This window comes from Mauremys mutica, chromosome 6 (assembly GCF_020497125.1).
Source record: "Mauremys mutica isolate MM-2020 ecotype Southern chromosome 6, ASM2049712v1, whole genome shotgun sequence".
In the NCBI taxonomy this organism is placed as follows: domain Eukaryota; kingdom Metazoa; phylum Chordata; order Testudines; family Geoemydidae; genus Mauremys; species Mauremys mutica.
Genome location: NC_059077.1, coordinates 14,095,628 through 14,121,919, shown reverse-complemented (window position 1 = coordinate 14,121,919; position 26,292 = coordinate 14,095,628). Strand labels below are relative to the sequence as shown.

General features: G+C 42.9%; 1 protein-coding gene across 11 annotated transcripts in view; it reads right to left on the bottom strand.

Annotated features, from left to right (window-relative positions):
* Positions 1-26,292, bottom strand: part of CTIF (cap binding complex dependent translation initiation factor) — a 351,966-nt gene that overhangs the window by 229,705 nt on the left and 95,969 nt on the right. For 7 of the 11 annotated variants that reach the window (XM_045021188.1, XM_045021182.1, XM_045021183.1 and 4 more), the window contains 3 exons: positions 14,137-14,259; positions 4,619-4,692; positions 3,391-3,495 (listed from right to left, as the gene is read on the bottom strand). In XM_045021188.1, coding sequence (XP_044877123.1) covers positions 3,391-3,495; positions 4,619-4,692; positions 14,137-14,259 — 302 coding nt within the window. The remainder of the gene's footprint in view (positions 1-3,390; positions 3,496-4,618; positions 4,693-14,136; positions 14,260-26,292) is intronic. The other 4 variants (XM_045021185.1, XM_045021187.1, XM_045021190.1 and 1 more) reach the window with 1 other exon arrangement.

Genomic DNA, 26,292 nt, shown 5'->3' with positions numbered 1-26,292 from the left:
AAGATTACAAGTTTGATTGATAAAAGGAAACTATGCAGATGTAGTACACTTTTGTAAGGCATGTGATTGAGTACCACATGACATTCTGATTAAAAAAATAGCACTATAGAATATTTAATGAATCACACATTAAATGGATGAGGAACTGGCTAACTGAGACATCTCACAAAGCAGTTGTCAATGGGGAATCATCATCAAATGGAGGTTTTTGCAGTGGAGTTCTGCAGAAATTGGTTCTAGGCCCCACACTATTCAATATTTTCATCAATGATCTAAAGTCAACATAAAATCACTGCTGATAAAACTTGCAGATGACACAAAGATTGGCAGGTAAATAATGATGATAGCACAGTCACACAGAGTGATTTGAATCAGTTGGCAAGGTGGGCCCATTCAAACAAAATGCGTTCCAGCCAAATGCAAGGTCATACACCCAGGAACAAACTGTGCAGGCCGTACCAACAGAATGCGGGACTGTATCCTGGAAAGCAGTGACTCTGAAAAGGATTTAGGGATCACAGTGGACATAAGAGAACATGAGCTTTAAGTTTTTCTTCCCACTGCTCCTGGATGAAAAAAAAACCAAAAAAACAAAAACCAACACAAGCAAAGGAGAAATTGATTAACTAGCTGACTATCCAGGAGATAGAGAAAGAAGCTGTGACTAAACAAAATGCTGCTGAATGCACAAAGTATGCAAACTCAAAAAGAGAGACAAAAACTGTTCTCTAGTCTTTCAATTCTAGTAGGGGTTATTTGTAACTTGTATTACTGACAATTATTGGGAAATATTTTCAAACCCAAGCATAACTTAAGTTGATGATGTCCATTTAACTTTCCTATTTCTGCTATCCCTTCTTTTTTCAATTCAGCAGCTGTATTGTTTAGTTCCGGTAAGAGTTTTGGTGCACATTTTGTGTGAAAGGCAACAAACAAAAATAAAGCCCCAGTCCTGCAATCAGATTCACGTGGGTGGCCTCTTTCACCTGAATGGTGGCCCACTGCTTTCAACAGGGCTCCACGTTGACACACAGATCTACCCATACCAATCCAACTGCAGGATCAAGGCCTAAAGTTGTAGTTTATTATGATAAAGTTTTAATTTCCAATCAACCTATCCAGAGTCCGCACCCACCAAAACCTGCTGCATTTAAACTACATTATGAATCCAAGGTAGCCCACAAAGAAATTCCTGACACATCCTTTTGTACTGAGCAACTGTAGTCAGTAAGATCACTCGCTGTCCCTCTAACAAATGAGCATAACAAGGTGCATTAAGCATAGGGTTTTGTCTTTATCCTCGCTATTGTGGATTTAAGTTGGACTCTGATAAAGAAACCCCAAACCAACATTCAATAGTGTTTATCTGGTAGATTTAAAGACTTATATGTCTAGTGCCTTTCATCCAAAAGGAGCCCAGAGCAAACTCTGAACTGCAGAATCATTGCCCGGCTGAAATCCAGCCACCTCTGCAGTGAAACAATACAATTTTTTTATGGCACCCAGCAACACTGTATGCCAATTCAGGGCAGAAAATTAATAATATTGTATCAGGTAAATCTGTATCTAGGAAGAATACAATCGCCCAATTAGAAACTGGTGAACACATCTGCTATAGTGCCAAAGAATCCTGCAAAGCAGGGCAGATGATCCAATGAATATAGAATGTCTCTTTCACCTCTAATGGCCATGATTGTCTGAAAAGTGCCATGAGCACAATGTATTTGATTTTTACATAGCAACCTTTGTATAAAATTCTTAAAAACAGAGGTAGACAAAAATATCACCAGTTAAAAATGCTTTAGACGTTATTCTAGCTATTCTGTAAGATGCTATTTATAAACTCCATAGAACACCAGTGCACAAAGACCTAAGCCAATGTTTTGAGTGCACCATGAAGTTGTGCAAGATAGCAATGCTTTGCTTCTCACCAGTTCAAGGGCCTGGTCTCCCACACAGCTATCTAAAACGGAAAGTTACCAAGTCCTGTCCTTGGGATGCTCCACCAATTGTGATACAATGCTTAACTAAACATTCAGTCCTAGAGGAGTACATTTTAATGGCGTGTACTTGAAACTTTGAATTTTTTCCCAACAAATGGAAAAACTGAATGAGTGCCATCTGGCTTCATTAGATAAAAGACATTTGTAATCCCTCCCGTCACCCCTTCTAAACAGGAACATACTTTTTCATCCCTCTTCAGACAAAAGTAAGCATCACCTGAGGCCAAATTTAGCCCTGGAGTAACTATATTCTTCAGGGCTGCCCAGAGGATTGAAGGGGCCTGGGGCAAAGCAATTTCGGGGGCCCCTTCCATAAAAAAAAAGTTGCAATACTATAGAATACTATATTCTTGTGGAGGCCCCTGTGGGGCCCGGGCCTGGGGCAAATTGCCCCACTTGCTCCCCTCCCCAGGGGCGGCCTTGATATTCTTATCTCTAAAGAAACGATACCCTTCCATTTGCTGGAGACTTTACGGAGTTACGTCAAGGATCGACTGGTATCTTGGCATAATCAGACATACAGAATAGGTAGTGGCCTCCATATCCACAGCCAGCATTGCTCCTTAGCTGGCCAATGTTTAGGTGCCAGGACTGACTGGCTGGGAGAGGGAAGACCACCCACATTAAGATCTGGCAACTTCTCAACTTGCAGAAGCCACGAACGGTGAGGCAACGATTTCTTTCAACACTACCGGTGAGTCGCACCTAGAATACTGCTCACAGTACTGGACACCTTAGTACCTGGAGGAGGCTCAAGTTGATAAACTAGAAAGAATGAAGAGAACAACAAAGATGACTAAGGGACTGCAAGGACGGATGGATGAAGAAGGATTGAAAACAGTCCCAGTAAATATTTGTAGCTTTATACAACTATGGTGGAATACAGCCTCAGTGTAAAAGCATTTAGATTGTGTTAAATGCCAAGGATAGAGAGGGACCGTTTAATAATATACACAGGTTTATGGCTAGGAGATAGACGGTGAAATTATGGCAAGGAATATTTATGAAGAATATTTTTGTGTTCCACTGTGGAAGTCTTGGTAGAGAAAGAGGTGGAAGCCATGTCCCTTAGGATTTTTTAAAGCAGAGATGGACCTAAATCAGAGAACTGGGCTCTAGTCCTTCCCATCATTAAGCGGTGTTTGACTCTAAGGGATTTAGTTTTGCCCATATTTGTTGGAAACTGGCCTGGTCAAAGCAATAGAAAATCTAATAGAGGGAACAGTTCCACACTAGCCCCCCGGGAGATGACCCAAGCTTCCACCTCAAATTTCTAATATCTGCCACGTGACCCATTAGTGTTTCCCCACCCTGAAGCCAAGTGCGCGCACAAACACCCACGCACACACCCACACAGTATTAGAGAAGACAACACCATGACACTTACCCTTCTCTGTCTATGTGCGGGAGCGGGTATTTGGGGGTGTTCCGGAGCTTCCTGTGAAACTGTGTGAAGTCCAGCTTTTCAGGCTGTAAATCCCAGGTTGCACCACTAGGAAGGGAGAGAGAGAACACCCTACTAATTAAATGTGTTGATATTGTGAAAAGCATCTCATATATACTTGCCCTTTATTTTCCAAAGGTTATTGTTTCTGGAGACATTGTTTCTGTTTCCAGCGGTCCCTGACCAGGTACCCCCAACTTTTACTCTTAAGCGCCCTAAATAAAAACTCTAGGTGCAACATCTAAACCTTCTTAGCTACACATGCTCTTAGCTTTTGAAAAAGTTCCCCTCAGTCTTTTGCTGCAGCAGCTAGTCTGGTCCATGCAGTGGAGATGCCCTCTCAGGAATTCTCATCTGTTGCTTGGAAGATCCCTGCTGGAACGTGGATTACATAGCCTGGGGCGCAGGATCAACAAGTGCCAAGGAAGATACTTCCTTCTGGAGAGCAAAGCCTGCAGTGCTCTATGGACAGCACAGAATGGAGCACAGAGCTGGGAGGAAAGTTTATTTTCTTGATTTAATCCTTCGTGCCCACGTGCGGGAATGAAAACTGAAGCACTCCTGACACAAGTACTGATGCAAAATGCACATGCACACTGCTGATATAGGGACAGACAACTGGATTTGCCCAAGTCCCAGAGAGGCCTCTTCGGTTTTGTGTATCAAGATTCCTCGACAGATATGGGCATGTCTACACAGCAACTGGAGGTGTTACTGCAGCTCAGGTAGCTAGCATGATTAAACACAGCAGTGAAGGCATGGAGCACAGACCCCTGTGCAAGCTAGGAATACGAGTATGTACCCAGGGTTCTGGGAGGGCTTGTACAGCCAAGTGCCACCTTGTCTTCACTGCTATTTTTATTCAAGCTGGCAGGGATATGCCTCCATAATGTGCAATCACACCTCCAACTGTAGCACAGACGTAGCCTTAAACTAGTCCAATTAGTGCACCTTTGGTGTGCAAACAATCCCACCAACCTCCTCTAGCTTGAACCCCAGCAAAAACAAGGTGCACGTTATCTGCACTTAGGACGAAGGACTGGACTGGGGAGGAGGAGGCATGACAGTCTCCAAGTTGCAATTCTTGCATGTCTGTAGAAGAGCCCTGAGGCGAGGGATAAAAGAGGTCATATTCCATCTGTCTTGTAAAAGGGCTTTTAAATGAGCTTACCTGAAGGAATCGAAGGTATTGGCTGCCCAGATATCTGTCCCCAACATGTCCAGGGAGTTGTCTTTGTTGCCATTCTAAAAAGGAAGGGAAAGAGTTGTTATTCTTGAGGCGTTGCAATGAACTTCCCAACCCAACATATAACTCTGCCACTGAGTATTAGCAACACTCTTCATCTAAGGGCTTGGCTACACTTGAGAGTTGCAGCGCTGGGAGTTTACAGCGCTGGTCGTCCAGCTGTGTAGGAACAGCGCTGGTGTGTGGCCACACTCACAGCTACCAGCGCTGGTGTGTGGCCACATTTGCAGCATTTGCAGCGCTGTTGGGAGTGATGCATTATGGGCAGCTATCCCAGCGTTCAAGTGGCAGCAACGTGCTTTTCAAAAGAGGGGGGTGGGGTGGGGTGTAGTGTGACAGGGAGCGGGGGAGAGAGAGAGAGAGAGAGAGAGAGAGAGAGTGGATTTTTGGAGCCAACACTGTGTGTTAGCTTCCTGCCTTGCAAAATCAGAAAATGTTCCCGACCCCTTACTCTTAACTCTTAACTGCAAACAGCCTGCATCCAACGGAGTCCCTCTCTCCCCTCTGCCCCCGCTGTTTCTCTGTCAAGCAAACACTCACTCCCTGCCTGCCTCATTAGGGGTTCTCTCATTTGATTGTTCACAGTCAGGTACAGATTGATCACAGCAAACAGGAGCTGTGTTTGTTAGATAAGCAGCTCCTGGAGCTCCGAGTTCACAACAAAACAAAGAGAGGCTGCATAACAAAACAAAGAGAGTAATTTAGTTAAAAGCATTCTGGGATATCTGCTAATACCCTGGAGGCCAATAACACCGCTGGTGTGTGTCCACACTTGATGAGCAGCACTGCATCACCAGCGCTGCACTCGCTACACCCCAAGCAGACCAGGTGTTCAGCCAGCACTGCAGCCAGGGAGTTGCAGCGCTGGATGTGCCTTGCAGGTGTGGACAGTTACTAAGTTGCAGCACTGGAAAGCCTCCACCAGCGCTGCAACTCTCAAGTGTAGCCAAGCCCTTAGTGAAATACAGACATACTACAATGAACAGCATTTTGGGTGTGTCTCACATTTCCCCAATTGCTTCAGAGACTTGTTAGGCTTTCCCATTTTTAACCCGTTTTAAGAAGGTGATAACTCACAGGGACAAGTTTTCTCTGGGCCAATGAAAATTTGAATATGAAGTCTCATTGCACAAACTGAAGAGTTGGTAAATTAGGTGGAGCCGAAACCTGCCCCAATTACTCCAGGGAATTTGGTGTCAACTCAACCATGAGCAGCCAAATGGCTACTGGGAACGATCCAGGACTGAAGGGAACAAGGCAGAAACTGGGTGTTGTGGAGGGATAATGATTGGAAGATGGTTGGCCATTATGTCGTCCCTGATGGCATAATGTCCCCCCATTCACCAGCAGAAGCCACTTGAAAGGAAAAAGCATTGACTTAGAATGCCAGGGGACTTCTCCTGATAAGGAGAGGGCTCTGGCTCTGGCTGTGAACTAGGTGTGACATCCCTCCTTCCTAAACCTTAGCTTGTAAGCCTTATAGGGTCTATTAGGACTTGGCTTCACAGAGGAAACATAGTTTGCCAGGTTTAAGGCTTGCTGGCCAGTCAGCTCATCCCTCAGATTTGGCCCTGACTGAATCAAATCCCTGAATTTTAAGGGGCTCCTTTTTGTAGCTGACAGTTTTAGCAGTCACAACAAGAGAGTTGTCCTTATCTACAGAGTCACAAAAACACGAACACGACAGCATTTCACCAGGCAGAGTTATCTGATGAGACACTGGACACCTTTAAGGTTTACAGCTGTGATAATTACTGCTCGAGATCCGACAGGAACACCATTTCTTCTGGCTCAGCACAATATCAGATCATGAGATATCACCATACCACGTAACTCGCACGATAATTGTGCCATTACTATATGTCACCACTGCAGCCTAGAAGTGCTTGGGTGCCCAACTCCATAATGTAGAAAAAATTAGCATTATGGAGGGATGGGAGGGGGAGGTCTGATAGGACTAGCCTGAAGACTTTGGAAGTACAGGGCCTTGCTAGCTCCCACACAAACCATTCAACGACATCACGCTTACAGTTTACTAAAACATTCTTTAGTTCTTTCCAAAGGCACCACCCTTTGAGCAACAAGCGCTTGGCTAAGGGAGATGAATGCTTTGTCCTTTTGTTTCATAGTCCCAGATTACCCTGTCATAAATGTGCAGTTTCTGTCCACCTTCCTCATCAACATGCATCGGGTGAAGGACCTCAGAGGAATGCCACTGCTTCAGAGGCAAAGCCCCTCTGTTATCTCCAGCAAAGCTGCTTACCTTGAGCACACAGCAAACTCACTGTCAACACCTGCACTTAATAATCATCTGACTATTGCAGCCCCACTAAGATATGAACCTAACCACACAAATGGTGTGAAAGCAAATATGCTGTAGGTCAGCACACAACATTTCATCCTCCCTGATATGTATCAAACCACTTGTGCTGAAAACATATGGGGGAAACCCAAGTGTTTTAAGAAAACAAAGTCAAACTGAGCTCCTTGCATTTTCTTTTCAAAGTGAAAAGGTGCTAGGAGAAAGTGTTGGCTTGACAGCTCTGGAGTCTTTATTCTTCTGTTTGTCCACAAATGGTTGCAACATACGTAACATCAGCATAAGCAAGAGTTCTCTGTACTGCCCTACCAACACACCTCAGCCATACAGTGACCACCATATAGCCATCAAACGGCAATAACTTTCAGTCACTCACCACCAACCTAAGTAGGATTTGAACCAGCAGCCAATAGCTGCATAGAGGTACAAGTCCCTTGAGCCAACCAGTCTGTGAAACCTAACAGGCCTCAATTTTCACCTCCTTGTCCCACTAAGGTCGGCAGGTTTTCTGAATTCAAGGCCTACTGCAAAACCTAAGTGTAACGAAGTCAAACATTTTTTACATTTATCCCTGTAAACATCCTATGAATCTACTGTAATAACATGTCTCCTCTTTTCCTGGAGTAAACAGGAAAACAATGCAGTATAATCAGATGTGAATCATTGAAAACTCATGATAAAGCAGCACAGAGACCAGAATAAGGAGGGTTTTCGGTGTCCAAAATCTTTACTGAATTAAGAGCAAAGTGAGAAGAATGGAATGGCAAGTCACATAAAATGAACAAGTTAAATACTTTCAAGGTGCTTCTCATCTTCAAAACCCACTGCTAGCATCCATCTACCTACACCCCTCTGCTATGTAAGTGTTACTCCCATTTTAAGATGAAGGAAACTGAGGCAGAGAGGTTAATCGACCTGCCCGGGCCCCTCAGAGAATCAGTGGCCAAACTGGAACTAGATTATGTTCCTAGCTCCCAGTTCTGTACTCAGACCACTAGACTGACTTATGGGATCAGCTTGTAAACACATTATAAGAGGGTCTGGTAGCAACACCCAATATTAAGGTTGTCTGATACTTCTGATAAAACTCTGTTGCTTTCAGTTTATTATAACTTTGCCAAATCTTTAGCACTTGAGCTGAAATTTTATGTGCTGGGTAGCTCCTTGGCGCTGATTTTTTTTTTTCAGCCACAAAGATTCAGTCATTTCAGAGAATGAGTTTAGAGAAAAATAAGTAGTTTTACCAATGTTAAAAAGTTCTGGTGACCTTTTCTTTGAGAAGTTCTAGGACCCCCAGGCTTTGGAGCAGGGAACTGAATTGGCTGGCGGGTGGCCTTTGCACCAGACATCTGCCTTCTGCCATCCCTGTGAAAATCTACCCAAGTTTTGCCAATTTATAATCCTTTGAAAAGTCACAGATGACACATGCTCAGTAGAGATCAACTAGCGTTTTGCAGCTGAATTCTTCAAAGATTTGGTGCGCACTGCGCATGTTCCAGCCGAGAGTTACAGGAGGTTGAGCAGCACTTGCCCTGCAACTGCAGATCTGAGCCTGCCGGATCCAGAGCTGGGCACCTGACACTGAACACAAGAGAGCCAGTCTCCCTTGTGCTCTCAATGTCTGTCCCTCTGCTGGGGCCAGGAAGAGCGGAAAAGGGAGCTGCGTAATTCGAATGCAGAAGGGACAAGAGGCAAACCTGGGAAGTGAGGGGAATAAATCAGAATAAGGAGCCATGGGGGGGCGGGGGGTGACACTGGAGGCTGGTGGGGGCCAGGGTAGAAGACATCTGGAACTGTGAATTAGGGTGGGGAGAGATAGGGGACTGACTGGGAGCCAGAGGGGGGGCAGAAGAGAGTGGGACTCGGTGGGAGGAGACTGGGAACGGTTTGGCAAAGAGAATGGGCCTGGGAGCTGGAAGAGGGAAATTGGATGAGCAGTTGGGCAAGGAGACTGGGACTATTTGGGCAAAGAGACGGGGAATCAGCGAGGAGGTGGGCAGGAGGTGTGTGAGGAGGACTGATGAGGAGCCAGAGTGCCACGGATGGTGGGAGGACTGGGACTAGTTGGGGACAGACTGGGACAAGCAGCCTGGGAGGCGTGTCTGACATTTTAGTTGGTACTGACTTCGCTAGTGCTTTTTATGTAGCCTGTTGTAAAGCTAGGCAAATATCTAAATGGGTTTATGTAACCCCTGGAAGACCTCTGTGTACCCTCAGGGGTACACGTACCCCTGGTTGAGAACCACTGCTCTGTGCCACCTCCAAGTACAGGCCCACCCCATCCCAGGTCCCATCTCCAGCTGTGGCCATTGTTTCAGAGGAAGGAGACAACAAAACAAAACGGAATACACTGGAGGGTGAGGAGGATCCCTTCCATAGCCCATTATCACTGTCCTGAGCTATTCAGTTACCCAGTTTTCTAATTAAAGTTACATGGATTAATCGATAATAAACTGTGCGCCATTTCAGTCACTCACTTCAATGCATATGTCCCTCCAAAGTTTATTTCAAGTCAACTTTTTAAATAGATTTAAATCACAATTTAAAAGCCATGGTGTTCAGTTGTGACGTCTGAGCAAACTGAAGGACCAGTGAGGTAGCATATATGTAAGCCTATACAAGGCATAGCTGTGGACACTGAAACACTCTCTATATGGTCCTGAAACTCAGTAATCAAAGAGGCTGGTTCTCAAATCCTGATGCAAAAGATATTTTAAGATAGTTCCCTGGGATGGCAATAATAACTATAATCAGCTTTAAACTTCAAGATCCCAACGACCCAACCCATGGGTTTAAATAATCATTTGTATTCAAGTGGAGTTGGAATATTACTCTCAAAAATTAATTGACCCATTAACAGTGATTATTGAAAGACAGAATGATAAGAGTATTATAAATGCTTAGACAGATTAAGGAGATTTGATCAAACAGACTCTACACACATTATGGGACTAGGCACATTAGGGACTCAAAATACTGTGTGCACAAATGCAGGTGGACAAAATCTACATCAATGGTGTGCCTAATGTGTGTGCAGTCACAGCACATGTGCCCACATAACCATAGTGATGGCACAAGCAAATGACCAGCTATGGGTCTGACTATTTACGCCTACAATTGCAGTAAATTCTCCCAAATAAACGAGACATTTAAATGCACACAATGTGGATTTTGAAAATCTGCCCGTTTATGAGACAAACTTTTCTATCATTCTTTCCCATCCATTCCTTAGCAAATCAATCTGAATACAGAATGCTTTTTGTTACATTAGTGTCAGGGTAGATAATCAACGTTTATTTTTTTTTAAATCAGATTTTTAAATTTAGATATAATTTTCTTTTAAAAATTTAGTATGAAATTATGATAATCTGTGTCAAAGGCCAAAACTTACTATAATCTATTAAATCATTTAAATTAACTAAAATAATATTATTATTAAGCAGTACATAAGAATGGCCCTAATGGGCAAGACCAATGGTCCATCTAGCCCAGTATCCTGTCTTCCAACAGTGGCCACTGCCAGGTGCCCCAGAGGGAATGAACAGAACAGGGTAGTTATTGAGTCATCCAGCTCAGGTCATCCAGTCCCAGCTACTGGCAGTCAGAGGTTTAGAGACATCTGAACTATGGGGTTGTGTCCCTAATGATCTTGGCTAATAGCCACGGATGGATCTATCCTCCATGAACTTATCTAAATCTTTTTTTAACTCAGTTCTATTTTTGGCCTTCACAACATTCCCTGGCAACTAGTTCCACCAGTTGACTGAGCACTGTGTGAAGAAATACTTCCTTTTGTTTGTTTAAAACCTGCTGCCTATTAATTTCATTGTGTGACTGCTGCTTATGTCGTTATGTGAAGGGGTAAATAACACTTCCTTATTCACTCTCTCCACACCATTCATGATTTTATAGGGCTCTATCATATCCCCCCTAAGTCACCTCTTTTCTATAGAAGAACATAAGAATGGCCATACTGGGTCAGACCAAAGGTCCATCTAGCCCAGTATCCTGTCTTTCGACAGCGGCCAATGCCAGGTGACCTGGAGGGAATGAACAGAACAGGTAATCACCAAGTGACCCATCCCCTGCCATCCACTCCCAGCCTCTGGAAACAGAGGCTAGGGATACTATCCATGCATATCTTGGCTAATAGCCATTGATGGACCTATTCTAAGCTAAACAGTCGCAGTCTTTTTGATCTCTCCTCATATGGAAGATGTGCCATACTCCTCATCATTTTAATTGTCCTTCTCTATACCTTTTCTAATTCTAAAACATCTTTTTTGAGATGGAGGGGACCAGAATAGCTGCACTATTCAAGGCTGGGTGTACCATGGAGTTATATAATGACATAATATTTTCTGTCTTATTATCTATCCCTTTCCTAATGATTCCCAACATTCTGTTAGCTTTTTTTACTGCCGCTGCACATTGAATAGATTTTTCAGAGAGCTATCCATGATCACTCCAAAATCTCTTTCTTGAGCGGTAACAGCTAATTTAGACCCACCATTTTGTATGCATAGTTGCGATTATTTTTTCCAATGTATATTACTTTGCACTTATCAACACTGAATTTCATCTGCCATTTTGTTGCCCAGTCATCCAGTTTTGTGAAATCCCTTTCTAACTCTTGGCAGTCAGCTTTTGTCTTAATGATCTCAAGTAATTTTGTATCATCTGCAAACTTTGACACCTCACAGTTCACCCCCTTTTCCATTACATGCATCTGACGAAGTGGGTATTCACCCACAAAAGCTTATGCTCCAATACATCTGTTAGTCTTTAAGGTGCCACAGGACTCACTGTTGCTTTTTAAAGATTCAGACTAACACGGCTACCCCTCTGATACTTGACCCCTTTTCCAGATCACTTATGAATATGTCAAACAGCACTGGCCCTAGCATAGATCCTTCCAGGACCTCTCTAATGACCTCTCTCCACTGTGAAGGCTGATCATTTATTCCAACCCTTTATTTCCTATCTTTTAACCAGTTACTGATCCATGAGAGGGCCTTCCCTCTTACCCTGTGAATGTTTACTTTGCTTAAGAGCCTTTAGTGAGGGACCTTGTCAAAGGCTTTCTGAAAGTCCAAGTACACTATATCCACTGGATCACCTTTCTCCACATCCTTGTTGAGTCCCCTCAAAGAATTCTAATGGATTGGTGAGGCATGATCCCCCTCTACAACAGCCATGTTGACTTTTCCCCAACACATTGTGTTCATCTGTGTCCAATCGTTCTGTTCTTTACAATAGTTTCAACCAATTTTTACTGAAGTTAGGCTTACTGGCCTGTAATTGCCAGGTTTGCCTCTGGAGCTCTTTTAAAAAAATTGGCATCATATTAGCTATCCTCCAGTCATCTGGTACAGAGGCTGATTTAAGTGATAGATTACATACCCCAGTTAGTAGTTCTGCAATTTCATATTTGAGTTTTTTCAGAACTCTTGGGTGAATAACATTACTGTTTTATCAATCTGTTGCAAAACCTCCTCTATTGACACTTCAATCTGGGATAGTCCCTCCGATCTGTCACCGCAAAAGAATGGCTCAGGTATAGGAATCTCCCTCACATCCTCTGAAGTGAAGACCAATGCAAACAGTTTGTTTAGCTTCTCCGCAACAGCCTTGTTTGCTGCCACGGTTTTAAAGAAAGCCAAACCACTGAACTGGTAGAAGTCACTGGTTAAACACCTGGAACCAGTTTGTTGAAGTGCTAACCCAGCTATGACTGCCTTTTGCAGGTACAAAGAGAATATTTTTTTTTTAATTTCAGTTTATTCATCTAGTTCAGTTCAGTGATTATATTTCCTTCAAAGTTAAGAAATTGATTGGGTTTGGAAAACACAGGAAAGCTTGTTTTCCTCTTCTAATCTATGAATAAAAATTAGGTGTGAGGATGAGATCTACTAGTTCTAAAGACTGAAGGACTTCAGGACCTATTCTCTAACTACAGATAATACTTCCTTTGTTTAATAAATCAGTTGGTTTAATGTATTCAGCAAATTTTAAAATGCTTTTTGTGCACTTTAATTGAATTACAATTTCCAGCCAAAGAGAGCTTGACACAAATCATGAGTAAAATCTAATAAGTAAGAATTGCACTATTCACCATTTTCTAACATAATACAAATGCAAAAATTAAGAATGTGAATAAATACATACTAAGCTGCATAACTGCTTAAATAAATGTGTATAAATATAGTGTATCATGGTTAGCAAAAAGCAGTACCAAATTTATCATCAAGGTTATATTTAGTTGGAAAATCAACTTTATTAATGGGTACCAATCAATGAGAATCAAACTTTCTTTAGGAAAATAAATGAAAAATACAAATGCAAACAAGACTAAAATTGATTATTTAAATCCAGGTTCTCAGCTTGCTGATTTAAATAACTTAGATTTAATCACAAAGAGTTAAATCAATCAATCCTGATAAGTACTGCATATAAAATCACTGTACTTTCTATTACCATAAATAATGTAAACAATTGACCGAGCTTTGACCTTCCCAGTCACTTAAATACCGGGATTATCCTAGGTACCATGGTGAATTCTATGTGAATATCACCTGGCAAGTTTCCCATGGATAAGAGCCTTCACCACACTGCCTCACCAGCTGTACCTTGGCAGCACACAATCAGCTGACAGCGCTCACAGCTGCTGTAGGTCCCAAGACAGGAACTGAGCCTGGGACCAGAACTCAGCCTCTGTGCTGTGCTGTTTAGACTAGTGGGTTGGTCGCACATTTTTGCTTTTAATGGTGATCTGCAAAAATCTTTTTAAAACCACCTCTATAATATCCCAAAACTAAAGCATTCCCAGATTTCAAGCACAAATTAATTCCCTCTCCCTCTAGACTAAACTGACCAGCAGCAAACTTATTTTCCTGCATTAAAGCACCCAATACTACTAAAAAGTCCTCTTGAAATGTAGACACCTGAGAGATGTATTCCACCCAGGCCTTTAGCAGTTAGGCCATGCATTATGCAGACAGGTTAAGTATTTGCGCGCACACACACACACGTCATTAAAAGAATAAGCCCACGACTAACAGCAAGCGGAGCACATGATTCAGCATTCCTCAATCAGATTTCACCAAACACTACCAGTTTATACCTTGGTTGAATGACTGAACTGGCTGCTTCTCCCTTGGCTGTCAGACCTTGATTCAGACCCAGGCCTGGAGCCTGAATTAGGCCGGGATCCTGAACTCCCACTGCTGCTGTGATCCCACTCTTCCTAGAAACAACAAACAGCTTGCTTTAGTCAAGTGCAACTTAATTGCTACCCTAATGAAAAATGCCAGTTTAATACACTAAAGAGTTGGTGTAGTCTAAATCTTGCAGGCATGGCAATAGGAGCCAAGAATTCCCAAGAATTTATGGCTCTGCCACCAGTTTACTCTGTTGCCTTAGGTACGTCACTTAACTTTAGACCAAATTCTGCCTTTATTTATACACTGTGCAACCCAACCAACTACAATGGGGTTGCGTGATGTTTGAATCCAGGCAGGATTTGTCCCTTCATACCTCAGTTTCCCCATCGATAAAACCAGGATAATAATGCTTATGTTCCTTACTGTCTTGAGGACTAATTAATGTTTATTCAGCAACACGATGTACTACGTCAGTGCTAAGTACCATTAACTACCAAAGAAAAAAATATAAACTTGTGAAGTGCATTTTCTTCTCTCTGTTTATTTCTTAGGCAGTCAGACATCAGCTGTCCACACACCTTGAAAATATCTAGGCTCCGCCCCCCCAATATACTGAAAAACTGTCATTATTTTCATCCGTAAAACAACTGTTCCAAATGTGCTGTCTTTATCCTCACTACACTTGCTATAATGGCAAAGAATTGGCAGGTTTCTGGGACTGTTGGGGGACTGTTGTCATTAGCAAACTAGAATAACTGATTTGACCAGACATATTTACTCAAACAAGCCTGGAGGGGGATTTTTTTTTCAGGGTGGTGGGAGAAGGGGAAAATATCTTTGGCACGCTCGTGACTTAGAAGGCTTCAAAAGGGTTGCTTTGAAAAGGCCACTGAAGTGGGGAAATATGCAAAAAAAGATTATATTGTGCAGAATGCTGACCTCCATTAAGGATTCTTAGAAATTGGAAAATAAAATGAGGCATTTGCACTAGAAAAAAGATGTAAGCGCTAACACGTTAAAGAGGGCTTTTGACATCTCACAAGTATTAACTGGGGCTTCTCAAGTTTTAGCTCACTGACATCCTATCATGAACTAAGAGTCAGGACAGTCACCTTTACCTTTAAGAGCCAAGTGGACACACTACCAGAGTGTGCTGTAAACTGCTGCTTATACACAGGGGTACAGGTTCCAGTCATTAACCTTTGGAACTCAGCCCTGGTTGATCCAGTTTTTTAATATGGCACAACTATATCAATCAGGAGGGTGATTTTTTAACAATATAGTTATACCACCGCAACCTCTAGTGTGGATGCTGTCATATTGGTATGCAGGTGTCTTACACTAGTCTAGCTCATTTTCCTTTTTATACCTGAATAAGCACATTTATACAAGTGTGCCCACACTAAGTGGATATAGTTAAATGGATACAACTTTGGTGTGTAGACAAGTCCTTGGTTTTCTAGCCTATTTTAACAAGGCCTTCATAGCCTGTGCCTGGAGAGTAGGTTTGTTCTTTATTCATTAAATAAACAGTACTTTGCTTAAATGCTAGTACAATTTAGACTTGATTGCTGATGCTGGGAAAGAAGTGCTGACTGCCCACCCTGAGAGAGGCAGAAGGCTCAGCCCTTAGAAGAGAAAAGCAAACAAGCGAGACGAACCAGTCCTGAAGTTACAAGGAGATGGGTTAGGAGGGGCTGCGGTCTCCACCGATGACAGATGGGGATCTGTGGTGACATGGAGCGAGCCCTCGGACTTTCAAACACATTAAACCCCTTAGGTAACTAGATACTTCCTATGCGCATGTCACTCGGGACTAGGGTGAGCAGACAGCAAGTGTGAAAAATCGGGATGGGGGAGGGGGGTAATAGGCGCCTATATAAGACAAAGCCCCAAATATCGGGACTGTGCCTGTAAAATCAGGACATCTGGTCACTCTACCTGGGATTTAGCTAATTTCTGTGGTTTGGGAGAAGGCCATTGGAAATGCCGCTGAGAAATAGTGAGGATGAGACAATGCACAGTCAGGTAGCCAAGCTAGGATGGAATAAAGACATTTATGGAGCCAATTACCTGGATACAGCAAGGTGGCAGCTGTGTGAAGTGGTTAGGCTACAGAACTGAGAAGAATCTCATTTTTTCTGCTTACCCTCCCTCTGACAAAGAGACTGAGTAGAGCCGGGTGAATTTTTTCTACCAAAACTCTGCCCCCCCCCCCCCAAATGCAGATTTGGATCAACCAAAACGTTTTGTGAATTTGTGTCTATTTCACCAAACTATTTCTGTAAAAAACCAAAAACACCCCCCCCCAAAACCCCAAAAAACAGAAAAACACCCTGAAACAAACAAGTCTGGGGAAAAAATCAAAACATTTCAGTTTGACATTTCCTATTGACATTGTGACTTTTTGTTTCAAAATTACCTTTAGATTTTCTTTAAAAAAATAAAAAATTTAAAGGAGAAAAAACTTGAAATGGAAACAAAATGTTTCATTTGACCCAAAATAATTTCCCCCCCCCATTTTTTGGACTTGCCAACAAACTGAACAATCCATTATTCACACAGCTCTTGCTGTGACAAGAGTTGTGGACTTCACCTCTATGTTCTAAGACAGGGGTCGGCAACCTTTCAGAAGTGGTGCGCCAAGTCTTCATTTATTCACTCTGATTTAAGGTTTTGTGTGCCAGTAATACATTTTAATGTTTTTAAAAGGTCTCTATATATGTCTATAATATATAACTAAACTATTGTTGTATGTAAAGTAAATAAGGTTTTTAAAATGTTTAAGAAGCTTCATTTAAAATTAAATTAAAATGCAGAGGTCCCTGGACCTGAGTGCCACTGAAAATCAGCTCGCGTGCCGCCTTCGGGCACGCATGCCATAGGTTGCCTACCCCTGTTCTAAGAACTATGTTCTAGGGACGGCATTAGGGGGGCTGTGTTGTGAGCTGGTGGGGTGAATATCCGAGTGTGCACAAAAAGGAAGTTTACAATACATTGAAACAGACAGATGATTAGGGAGGAGTATAGAAAAATTGCTCGAGCATGTAGGGGTGTAATCAGGAAGGCCAAAGCACAATTGGAGTTGCAGCTAGCAAGGGATGTGAAGGGTAACAAGAAGGGTTTCTACAGGTATGTTAGCAAAAAAAGAAGGTCCGTGAAAGTGTGGGACCCTTACTGAATGGGAGAGGCAACCTAGTGACGGATGATATGAAAAAAGGTGAACTACTCAATGCTTTTTTCCCTCGGTCTTCACAGACACGGTCAGCTCTCAGACTCTGCACTGAGCAGCACAGGCCAGGGGGGAGGTAAGCAGCCCTCAGTAGTGTAACAACAGGTTAAAGACTATTTAGAACATGCACAAGTCCATGGGGCTGGATGCAATGCATTCAAGGGTACTGAAGGAGTTGGATGATGTGATTGCAGAGCCATTGGTCATTATCTCTGAAAACTCGTGGTGATCGGGGGAGGTCCCAGATGACTGGAAAAAGGCAAATATAGTGCCCATCTTTAAAAAAGGGAAGAAGGAGAAACCAGGGAACTACAGACTAGTTAGCCTCACCTCAGTCCCTGGAAAAATCATGGAGCAGGTCGTCAAGGAAACCATTTTGACGCACTTGGAGCAGAGGAAGGTGATCAGGAACAGTCAACATGGATTCATCAAGGGCAAGTCACGCCTGACCAACCTGATTGCCATCTATGATGAGACAACTGGCTCGGTGGATATGGGTAAAGTGGTGGATGTGATATACCTTGACTTTAGCAAAGCTTTTGATATGGTCTCCCACAGTATTCTTGCCAACAAGTTAAAGAAGTACGGATTGGATGAATGGACCATAAGGTGGATAGAAAGCTGGCTAGATCGTTGGGCTCAATAGGCAGTGATCAGTGGCTCGATGTCCAGTTGGCAGCCGGTATCAAGCAGAGTGCTCCAGAGAGGTCAGTTCTGGGGCCGGTTTTGTTCAACTTCTTCATTAATGAGCTGGATGATGGGATTCATTGCACTCTCAGCAAGTCTGTGAATGATACTAAACTGGGGGGAGAGGTAGATACGCTGGAGGATAGGGATAGGGTCCAGAGTGACCTAGACAAACTGGAGGATTGCACCAAACGATCGGATAAGGTTCAACAAGGACAACTGCAGAGTCCTGCACTTAGGACGGAAGAATCCCATGCACTGATACAAGCTGGGGACTGACTGGTTAAGCGGCAGTTCTGCAGAAAAGGACCTGGAGATTACACTGGACGAGAATCCGGATATGAGTCAGTAGTGTGCCCTTGTTGCCAAGAAGACTAACGGAATAGTGGGTTGCATTAGTAGGAGCATTACCAGCAGACCGAGGGAAGTGATTATTCCCCTCTATTCGGCACCGGTGAGGCCAAATCTGGAGTACTGTGTCCAGTTTTGGGCCCCCCACAACAGAAAGGATGTGGACAAAGTTGAGAGAGTCCCGCGGAGGGCAATGAAAATGAGTAGGGGGCTGGGGCACATGACTTACGAGGAGAGGCTGAGGGAACTGGGCTTATTTAGTCTGCAGAAGAGAAGAGTGAGGGGGGATTTGATAGCAGCCTTCAACTATCTGAAGGGGGGTTCCAAAGAGGATGGAGCTTGGCTGTTTTCAGTGGTGGCAGATGACAGAACAAGGAACAATGGTCTCAAGTTGCAGTGAGAGAGGTCTAGGTTGGCTATTAGGAAACACTATTTCACTAGGAGGGTGGTGAAGCACTGGAATGGGTTACATAGGGAGGTGATGGAATCTCCATCCTTAGAAATTTTTAAGGCCCAACTTGACAAAGCCCTGGCTGGGATGATTTAGTTGGTGTTAGTCCTGCTTTGAGCAGGGGGTTGGACTAGATGACCCTCCTGACCCTCCTGACCCTTCCAACCCTAATATTCTATGATTCTATGACTGAGATTACAGCATCCTAAGGCTAAGGCTGCAGGTGAGAACATGATCTTTTAGGTCTACACCTGCAGTTAGACCAGTGTCAAAGAGAGGAAATCTACATTCCATTAGCAATGGCTTTAGAAGTCTTTAAAAACCATGGATTGCACAGGTGGCAATCCGACTAATGTTTGTGGGGTCACATTCTGGGATAACTTCTGCAAACCAGGAAGTATATGCAGGATTTCACAGACAAGAAAAAGAATTCTCTTTCCCACCCCGCACCCCCAGCATGGTAGTGGAGATATTCAGCATATAAAGCTGAGCTTAACCCAATTTTCACTTTTAATGAGCTGCTGATGTTCTAATAAAACACTAGTTTTTGAACACCAGTTTTACAAAACAAAACATAAGACACAAATAAACATCAAAGTGCTGGAGGGAATGCCATGAAGAGAAACTGTTATTAAATTATATTATTATTTATTTGGTATGACATAAACAGATAGTTAAGGGTTAAGGTCTCTTTTACCTGTAAAGGGTTAACATGCAGTACCTGATGACCACCTGACCAGAGGACCAATCGGAGACAAGATAATTTCAAATCTCTGTGGAGGGAAGCCTTTGTCTGTGTTCTTTGTGTAAGTGTTCGTTCTCTTTTTGGATCTAAGAGAGGCCAGTCATGTCTCCAAGTTCTCCTGGAGTAGTTTCTACTATTCAATAGTGAGTATTAATCAGAAAGGCGGATTAGTCTTATAATTTGATTTCTACATTTGCAGTTGTGTGTTGGCTGAAGGAAATTCTTTATTTCTGTTTGCTGTTACTTTGCTTTTACTGAGAAAGAAAGGAGGGGGGATTCTCTCCAGAGATTGATAAGTTTAGACCCTGTATTTTTGCATCTTGGTTACAGAGACAGTGACTTTCTTTTTTATTCTTTAATAAATTCTTTTCTATTAAGGACTTGGTTGGTCTTTCCTTGGGTGGATTCTCAGGGAAAGAGGAGGGGGAGGTATCCCTCTGTAGTTAGATCCCGGTGTCTCTCCTAGGAAAAGGGAGGGGGGAGGAAGCAGGGGGGAATGGTTTATTTCTCCTGGGTGTAAGAACTCCATGGATTTGGGGCTCTTGGGATCCCCAAGGATTTTGGGGAAGGACTGTGTCCCAATCCACGTACCTGATTGGGTGGTGGCAGCTTTTACTAGATCTAAACTAGGATTTTAGTTTAGCGGGAAACCAGTGCAGGTCCCCATATTAGAACCCAACAGCTCTAAGTGGGGGTGAGACTTATGACATGGTATCTCCCAAATATCTATCACTATGTTGTTAGGAAAATGTCCAGACTGAATTTTTGCGACTGCAGCCAGTTAAACAAGGTATTTCTGCACATTTCTAACTTTACGCACATGAATAGTCCCACTGACGTCAATGCCTAAAGTTAGGCATATACCCAGGTACTTTGCCAAACTGAAGCCTATGGCTACCTCAATAAATACCAGCTATAGAAATGTGATTGACCAAAATAAAAGAATTAAGAGAAATGGTGAGACGCATTGCCTATATTAAATTAACATCTGAATTATGGGAGGAAATATGGGCCAAATGCAATGAACTAATAAAACAAATATTAAATAAATATAAAAATAATTGCTTTAACTTTTACTAAATCAATTTGTATATTAACTGTGACTCCTATAAATCTTCTCTCTCCTGTATGCACATGTAATATGTAAGGGTAAGAACTATCTTCAATTTATTTTCTACGTGGGGGTTAAAGGACAAGCTGTGTCATCACAAAACCTCATGAATGATCCTGGCAGCAAGAATGTGTGAACGCTGAAAGAATATACAAATAAGGTTACTAAAAAAAAAAAAAAAATACCCTAATTGGACCCTCAAAATAAAAAAAAAGGGTTCAGCAGCGATCAGATAAAGCAGACTTCACTGCAAGTTTCATAGATCTTAAGACCAGAAGGGACCATTAGATCTAGTCTGACTGCCTGTACCTCACAAGGCCGCAATTCCACCCAAATGCCCCTTTGTTGAGCCCCAAGATTTAGGCCAAAGCATTTCAGCCCTCAGGAAATCGAACTGTTGTGAGCCACAGGCAGAGATCAGGAGAGAACGAGGTGCCAGCAGTGCCCAAAGCCCCTGCAGTGGCAGGGAATTGATTAACTGAGAGCTGCCCAGATGATCCTAGCAGGCAGTCTACATCCCAAGCTGCAGAGGAAATCAGACACCTTCCCCCCCCCAAAAAAATCACCAGATCCCTGACAATCTGACCAGGGGGGAAATTCCTTCCCAACCCCAAATCAATGATCACGGTGACCCTGAGCATGTGGGCAAGGCACACCAGCCAGGCACCTAAGACAGAGGATTCTTTGTACCACCTCAGAGCACTGGCTGGGGTCCCATCTCCAGCTGTGGCCAATCCCTGATGCTAAGAAAGAAAGAACCAAATGATGTATGTGGAGTAAAAAATTCCTTCCTGACCCCTGCAGGCCAGCAGCTGAAGCCCTGAACCATGAGATTTCATTGTAGTCTTTTTCTTAATGCAGAGCTACAAGGCTGCTCATACTTCCAAGAAAGCAGCAGAACTACAGACAAAGTTCCACATACAGGATTTCTGTTATGAGGAAATTAATTTAACAATATGCATTAATCTCTTGACTGCAGGAAGGCTCTGCCATGACTGCTACTGCTACTATGGTCACTGTGGCAAGGAGTTCTCTGCTCCTTCTCCCTGTCTCACACCAAACTGATCCCGGGTGACATCTAAATCCATCCCTCCTTCCCTGCATGATCCCTTGCTGTCTTGTTCCAAAGGAAATTAAACCTTCTTCCAGATTCCCAGCCTTTCCCCATATACAAAAAGAACTGCACCTCAAAGCCCCCACTCTCCCCACCTCTGTATTTCTGCTGCCTTTCTAAACCTTGCAAACCTACACTCAGGTTGGGAACGCATTGTGGGAGATGAGGCAACACCCACAAGGGACAGTGGAGGTGGAGTGGCACTCAGTCCAGGCAGGAATCCTGACCTACAAAACAGCCTTGCAAGTCCCCAGTCTAATACACCTTGCAAGCCCCACAGAAATAACCAGGCCTGCGGGCACGAACACACTAAAAGGGCAGCTAGCTAACAGAACTTAACAGCAACATTATCGGCTTGAAACTCAGAAGCCCATCTGCATTTTCAGAAAGTCACCAAGCCACATCTCACACCCGGACAGCACTGCAGAAGTCTCCCTATGGTTGCTATTTCTTTGATGGTCAACATGCTTGCGAGAAGTATTAAGTGTGGCTTTTTATTTGCTACGGTAATAACAATAACAGCTCAGTCTTATATAGTGCGTTCCATCAGTAGATCCCAAAGTGCTTCACAAAGGGTATCACTACCATCATTTTATAGATAGATTAATTAAGGCACAGAGCTGGGGAGCTCAGAGCCCCCCAATAAGTCAGTGGCAGAAGCAGGACTGGAACCTGGGTCTCAAGAATCTCAACTGGCTGGAAACTGCGGACAATGGGAGCTGCGGGGACGGTGCCTGCAGGCGAGAGCAGCACATGGAGCCTCCTCCTTTAACGTTGCCAGTGTAGACAAGCCCCCAGACGTCTGTTCTCAAGCTAGGGTCTTTGCTCAGCTTCCCTGCTGAGAGGCAAAGAACTCCATTAGTCCTTGGAGCTTGAATTGTTTCTCTGGCCCCCTTGTTGATCTGGGTCAATTTCAACCAGTTGCGTAAGGACTCTTCATTCCACCCATACAAGGAGGGGACACACATTTATATCTTTTAGTCTGCCCTGACAGCAAACTTAATTTCCTCCTCCCCCCACGGGGTAGCCATGCAACGTACAGGGGAAACTGAGGCAGATACAGGAGGCTTTAAAAATATTACAAAAATTCCCTCTTTGTTACACAGTTCCATTTCACAGACAAGGAAAGTAAGGCTCAGAGAGGCTGAGAGACGTGCCCATGGCCTCACATAGTGAGTCAGTGGCAGAGCCAGGATTATAACTCGTATCTAGGTTTGGAAGGATTAGATTTTTAGCAGTAAATGTCTGTAAGTGTCAGTTTCATCGTACACCCACACACAGATGAAAAAGTATTTCCCTCAACAATAGCTGAAATTTACTATAGGTAAAGAAAAATGCTGCTTGAGCACTACAGTTTGACTTAAGGATATTTACTTTGTATATTTTGACATGTGATGTGACAATATGTTTGAACAGAAACAAAGCTTTAGATCTTTGAATCTCAACATCTACTATCATTAAATAATTATTGTCTGGCTCCCCTATTGTCTGATCCCCCCATAATTTCCCACAACTATAGATATTTAAATCAATAAAAATGCTTAAGAATAAATCGAATTCTGCTAACCCCATTCATAGTCTTGGCCTCTCATGCTTATTCCTCCCCTTACCTTTAAAATCTAAAACTGGCTTCAGTATATTTCACCCAAGGTAGTGACCCAGCACTGACCTCTCAAATAACAATCTCACAGCCATTTGATCAAACTGCAATTGCCAAAGAAAACCGTCAAGTGTCATCTCTTTTCGTTGTCACTTTAGAAACAACAGCAGAATCGACTCCTCAGCATATGACAGGCCTTTCCAGCTCTGCTATCTATGATTCTATTACTAAGGCCTTTTTTCACAGAGCAGATAAATCTGAACAGAAATGGTTACCTACTCCAAAAACGCCTACATCCTCTCAGTTAAGCATGACTGTTTGGGAAATCTATCTACAACTTATGAATTCTGAATGATTTTGTGAATTTTCTGCATCAGTACACCATCATGTCCATTAAATTAGCCATTTCCTGATGAGGACTGTGTCAAGATCACCCGCCCTGTTTGGTAACTGCTACAGGACACTCAGCAAGGCATTAAGATTGAACGACAGCCCTGGCAACACAATGTGTATGCTAAAGAGAGTGGCCAAGCTGCAGGAAACCATTTCCCCCCCCAATCTGAACTTCAGATGGAAAGGAACCAAGGGACAGATCACCTGACAGGTGACCTTGATTGCCTAAGGGGGCTTTGAGGCTGACCAGGATGGTCACATGACAGAGGGGAACTGGAAAGTTACATGAGGAAAAGCATCTGCTCTTACTAACTCTTTCTCACCAACCACAACAAGAAGGCAAGACTGAGCAGGAAGAGAGGACAGTCTTGGGATCCTGAAGAGACTGACTCAAACCCAAAGGGCTCTCAGAGTGGTGAGGACACTGGAGGAAGGTTTTTGCATTGCAGTTTATTATTTTTTCATGGCTTCATAAGTCTCTTATGTTTTTTCTGTTTGTACCATGTGCATGGGTGCACGTGTTTAGAAATACTTCTTCAGAGTCTGTGTGTTACTTGCACTGTCATGCACGTCTCAAAAACAGAAACAGTAAAGCAGCTGGTCCACAGCTTCAGTCAGTGTGTGCAACATCTAATGCGGAGGCTTGGGAGAGCCAGCACTAGTTTCAGGGCCTAGGCAATCAGACTGCAGCGTCCCCACCACCAAGAGAGGTTTGAGACACAGGATCTGCACCTGGGGGTGTGTGCCTATAATCCCAGAGCCAGAGAGACAGTGCCTACACCTGCCCAGCCAAGAGCACATGGGACCCAAAGTCTGCAGTACATCTGTACAAAGTCTGGTGATCATCCAGGAGTGGGAGCTCATCGGGGTTATAACGTTATGGACACATGACGATATCCAAATGATCAATTGTAGAACCATGTGATAAACGTGTTTATCATCCACCTCTGACTGCCTGATTTGCCCTCGGCCATCTCTGCTGGGCCCAATTCTAACATTCCAAGCCATTCATCAGCTTCAAAACAGCCATCAATCTCATTTTATTTTTTTAAGTTGATTTGCCACAAAAATACTTCCTTCTTTGCTCCAAATGTAAAGTTTCCCCCCCAAAACATCATTAGTCCAAGGCTTAGGCCAGGCAATATATTTTATTCTGGATCAGTGACAAAGATAAGAGTCAAATATCTTGTCAAACTTTCACATGTACAGCCAGGTGCTTTAACCATCAAAAAGACAGAGGTTTCTATAATGCAATATACCACACAAGCTCTGAATATCAGGCTTTACAAGCACACCATCAGTACTGAAACATCAGATATTGTGAGGCTGATAAGATCGCAGTTATAAACAGAAAAAGTATTTTAGTGATTTCTAAAATGTTCTAGCTATGATTTCTCTCCCCCATTACAGTTGGATTCATAGTATTCAGAGAGTCCATTTTCACAAGGAGAGGGAAATGAAAATTACCATCAATGTAGAAAAAATGCTGAACTTTAAAGCGTTTCTAAAATATTTTCCCGTCAACATGTGATGTACAGAATATATGAATAAAGATTTTATTGGCACTCATTTGAGAAAATCTGTATAGCTCATTGTTACACCACTCATGAGAAAATTAATATTTTCTATTTCAATTACAGTAGTAAGTAGGATCCCCAGTCACGGATCAAGTCCCCTTTGTGCTACAGGCTACAAAATCAAGTCAGTCCCTCCTTCAAAAACTGACAGTCTAAGCTTTATGACAGATGCAACAGGTGGCAGGAGCCTCTGCTCCACCTGGAGGATAGGGACAATCCTAAATGTATACCAACAAACCCTCATACAAGAACCATTTCACACACAGTTACCAGTCCTTTCATGTGTGAACATCTCCGTTGGACTTTTTTAAATATATACATTTTCAGAAGCCTTTCTACTTAATGAATTCCTCTCAAAAATACATCAAAGAGATTCCTATTTGCAACAGTCCTCCTCAGGCGAATACAAATCAAGTATTCTATATAATTTTCCCAGCAGGCCTTTTCTTTACACTTTTTTTCCAACGGAAAAAGATTAAAATTATTCTATTATCTAATCTTTCCTCATTTACATTGGGAATGTGTCACAAAGATGATATTTTACGTACAGTGATACAGTGGTTTTCACCCCAGAGGCTCACAAAGAGCTATACAGACTCTATAAGGAGATCACCACTCAAATACCACAGAAACATACAGCAAACTAGGTCAGGAAGTGAATGCTGCGTTCAACTGAAACTGCAGGGAGAATTTTAGATAAGCAGAATGCAATTATCTGATTGAGCACACCAGGAGTTAACTTGAAAATGTTACTAAGCTCTTTAATAATCATAAGCGGGAAGAACCCTAAGCCAGATTTGCCATTGCCTTACACCCTGAGTTGTCACTTACACCTGTGAAGAGGGCACGCACGCA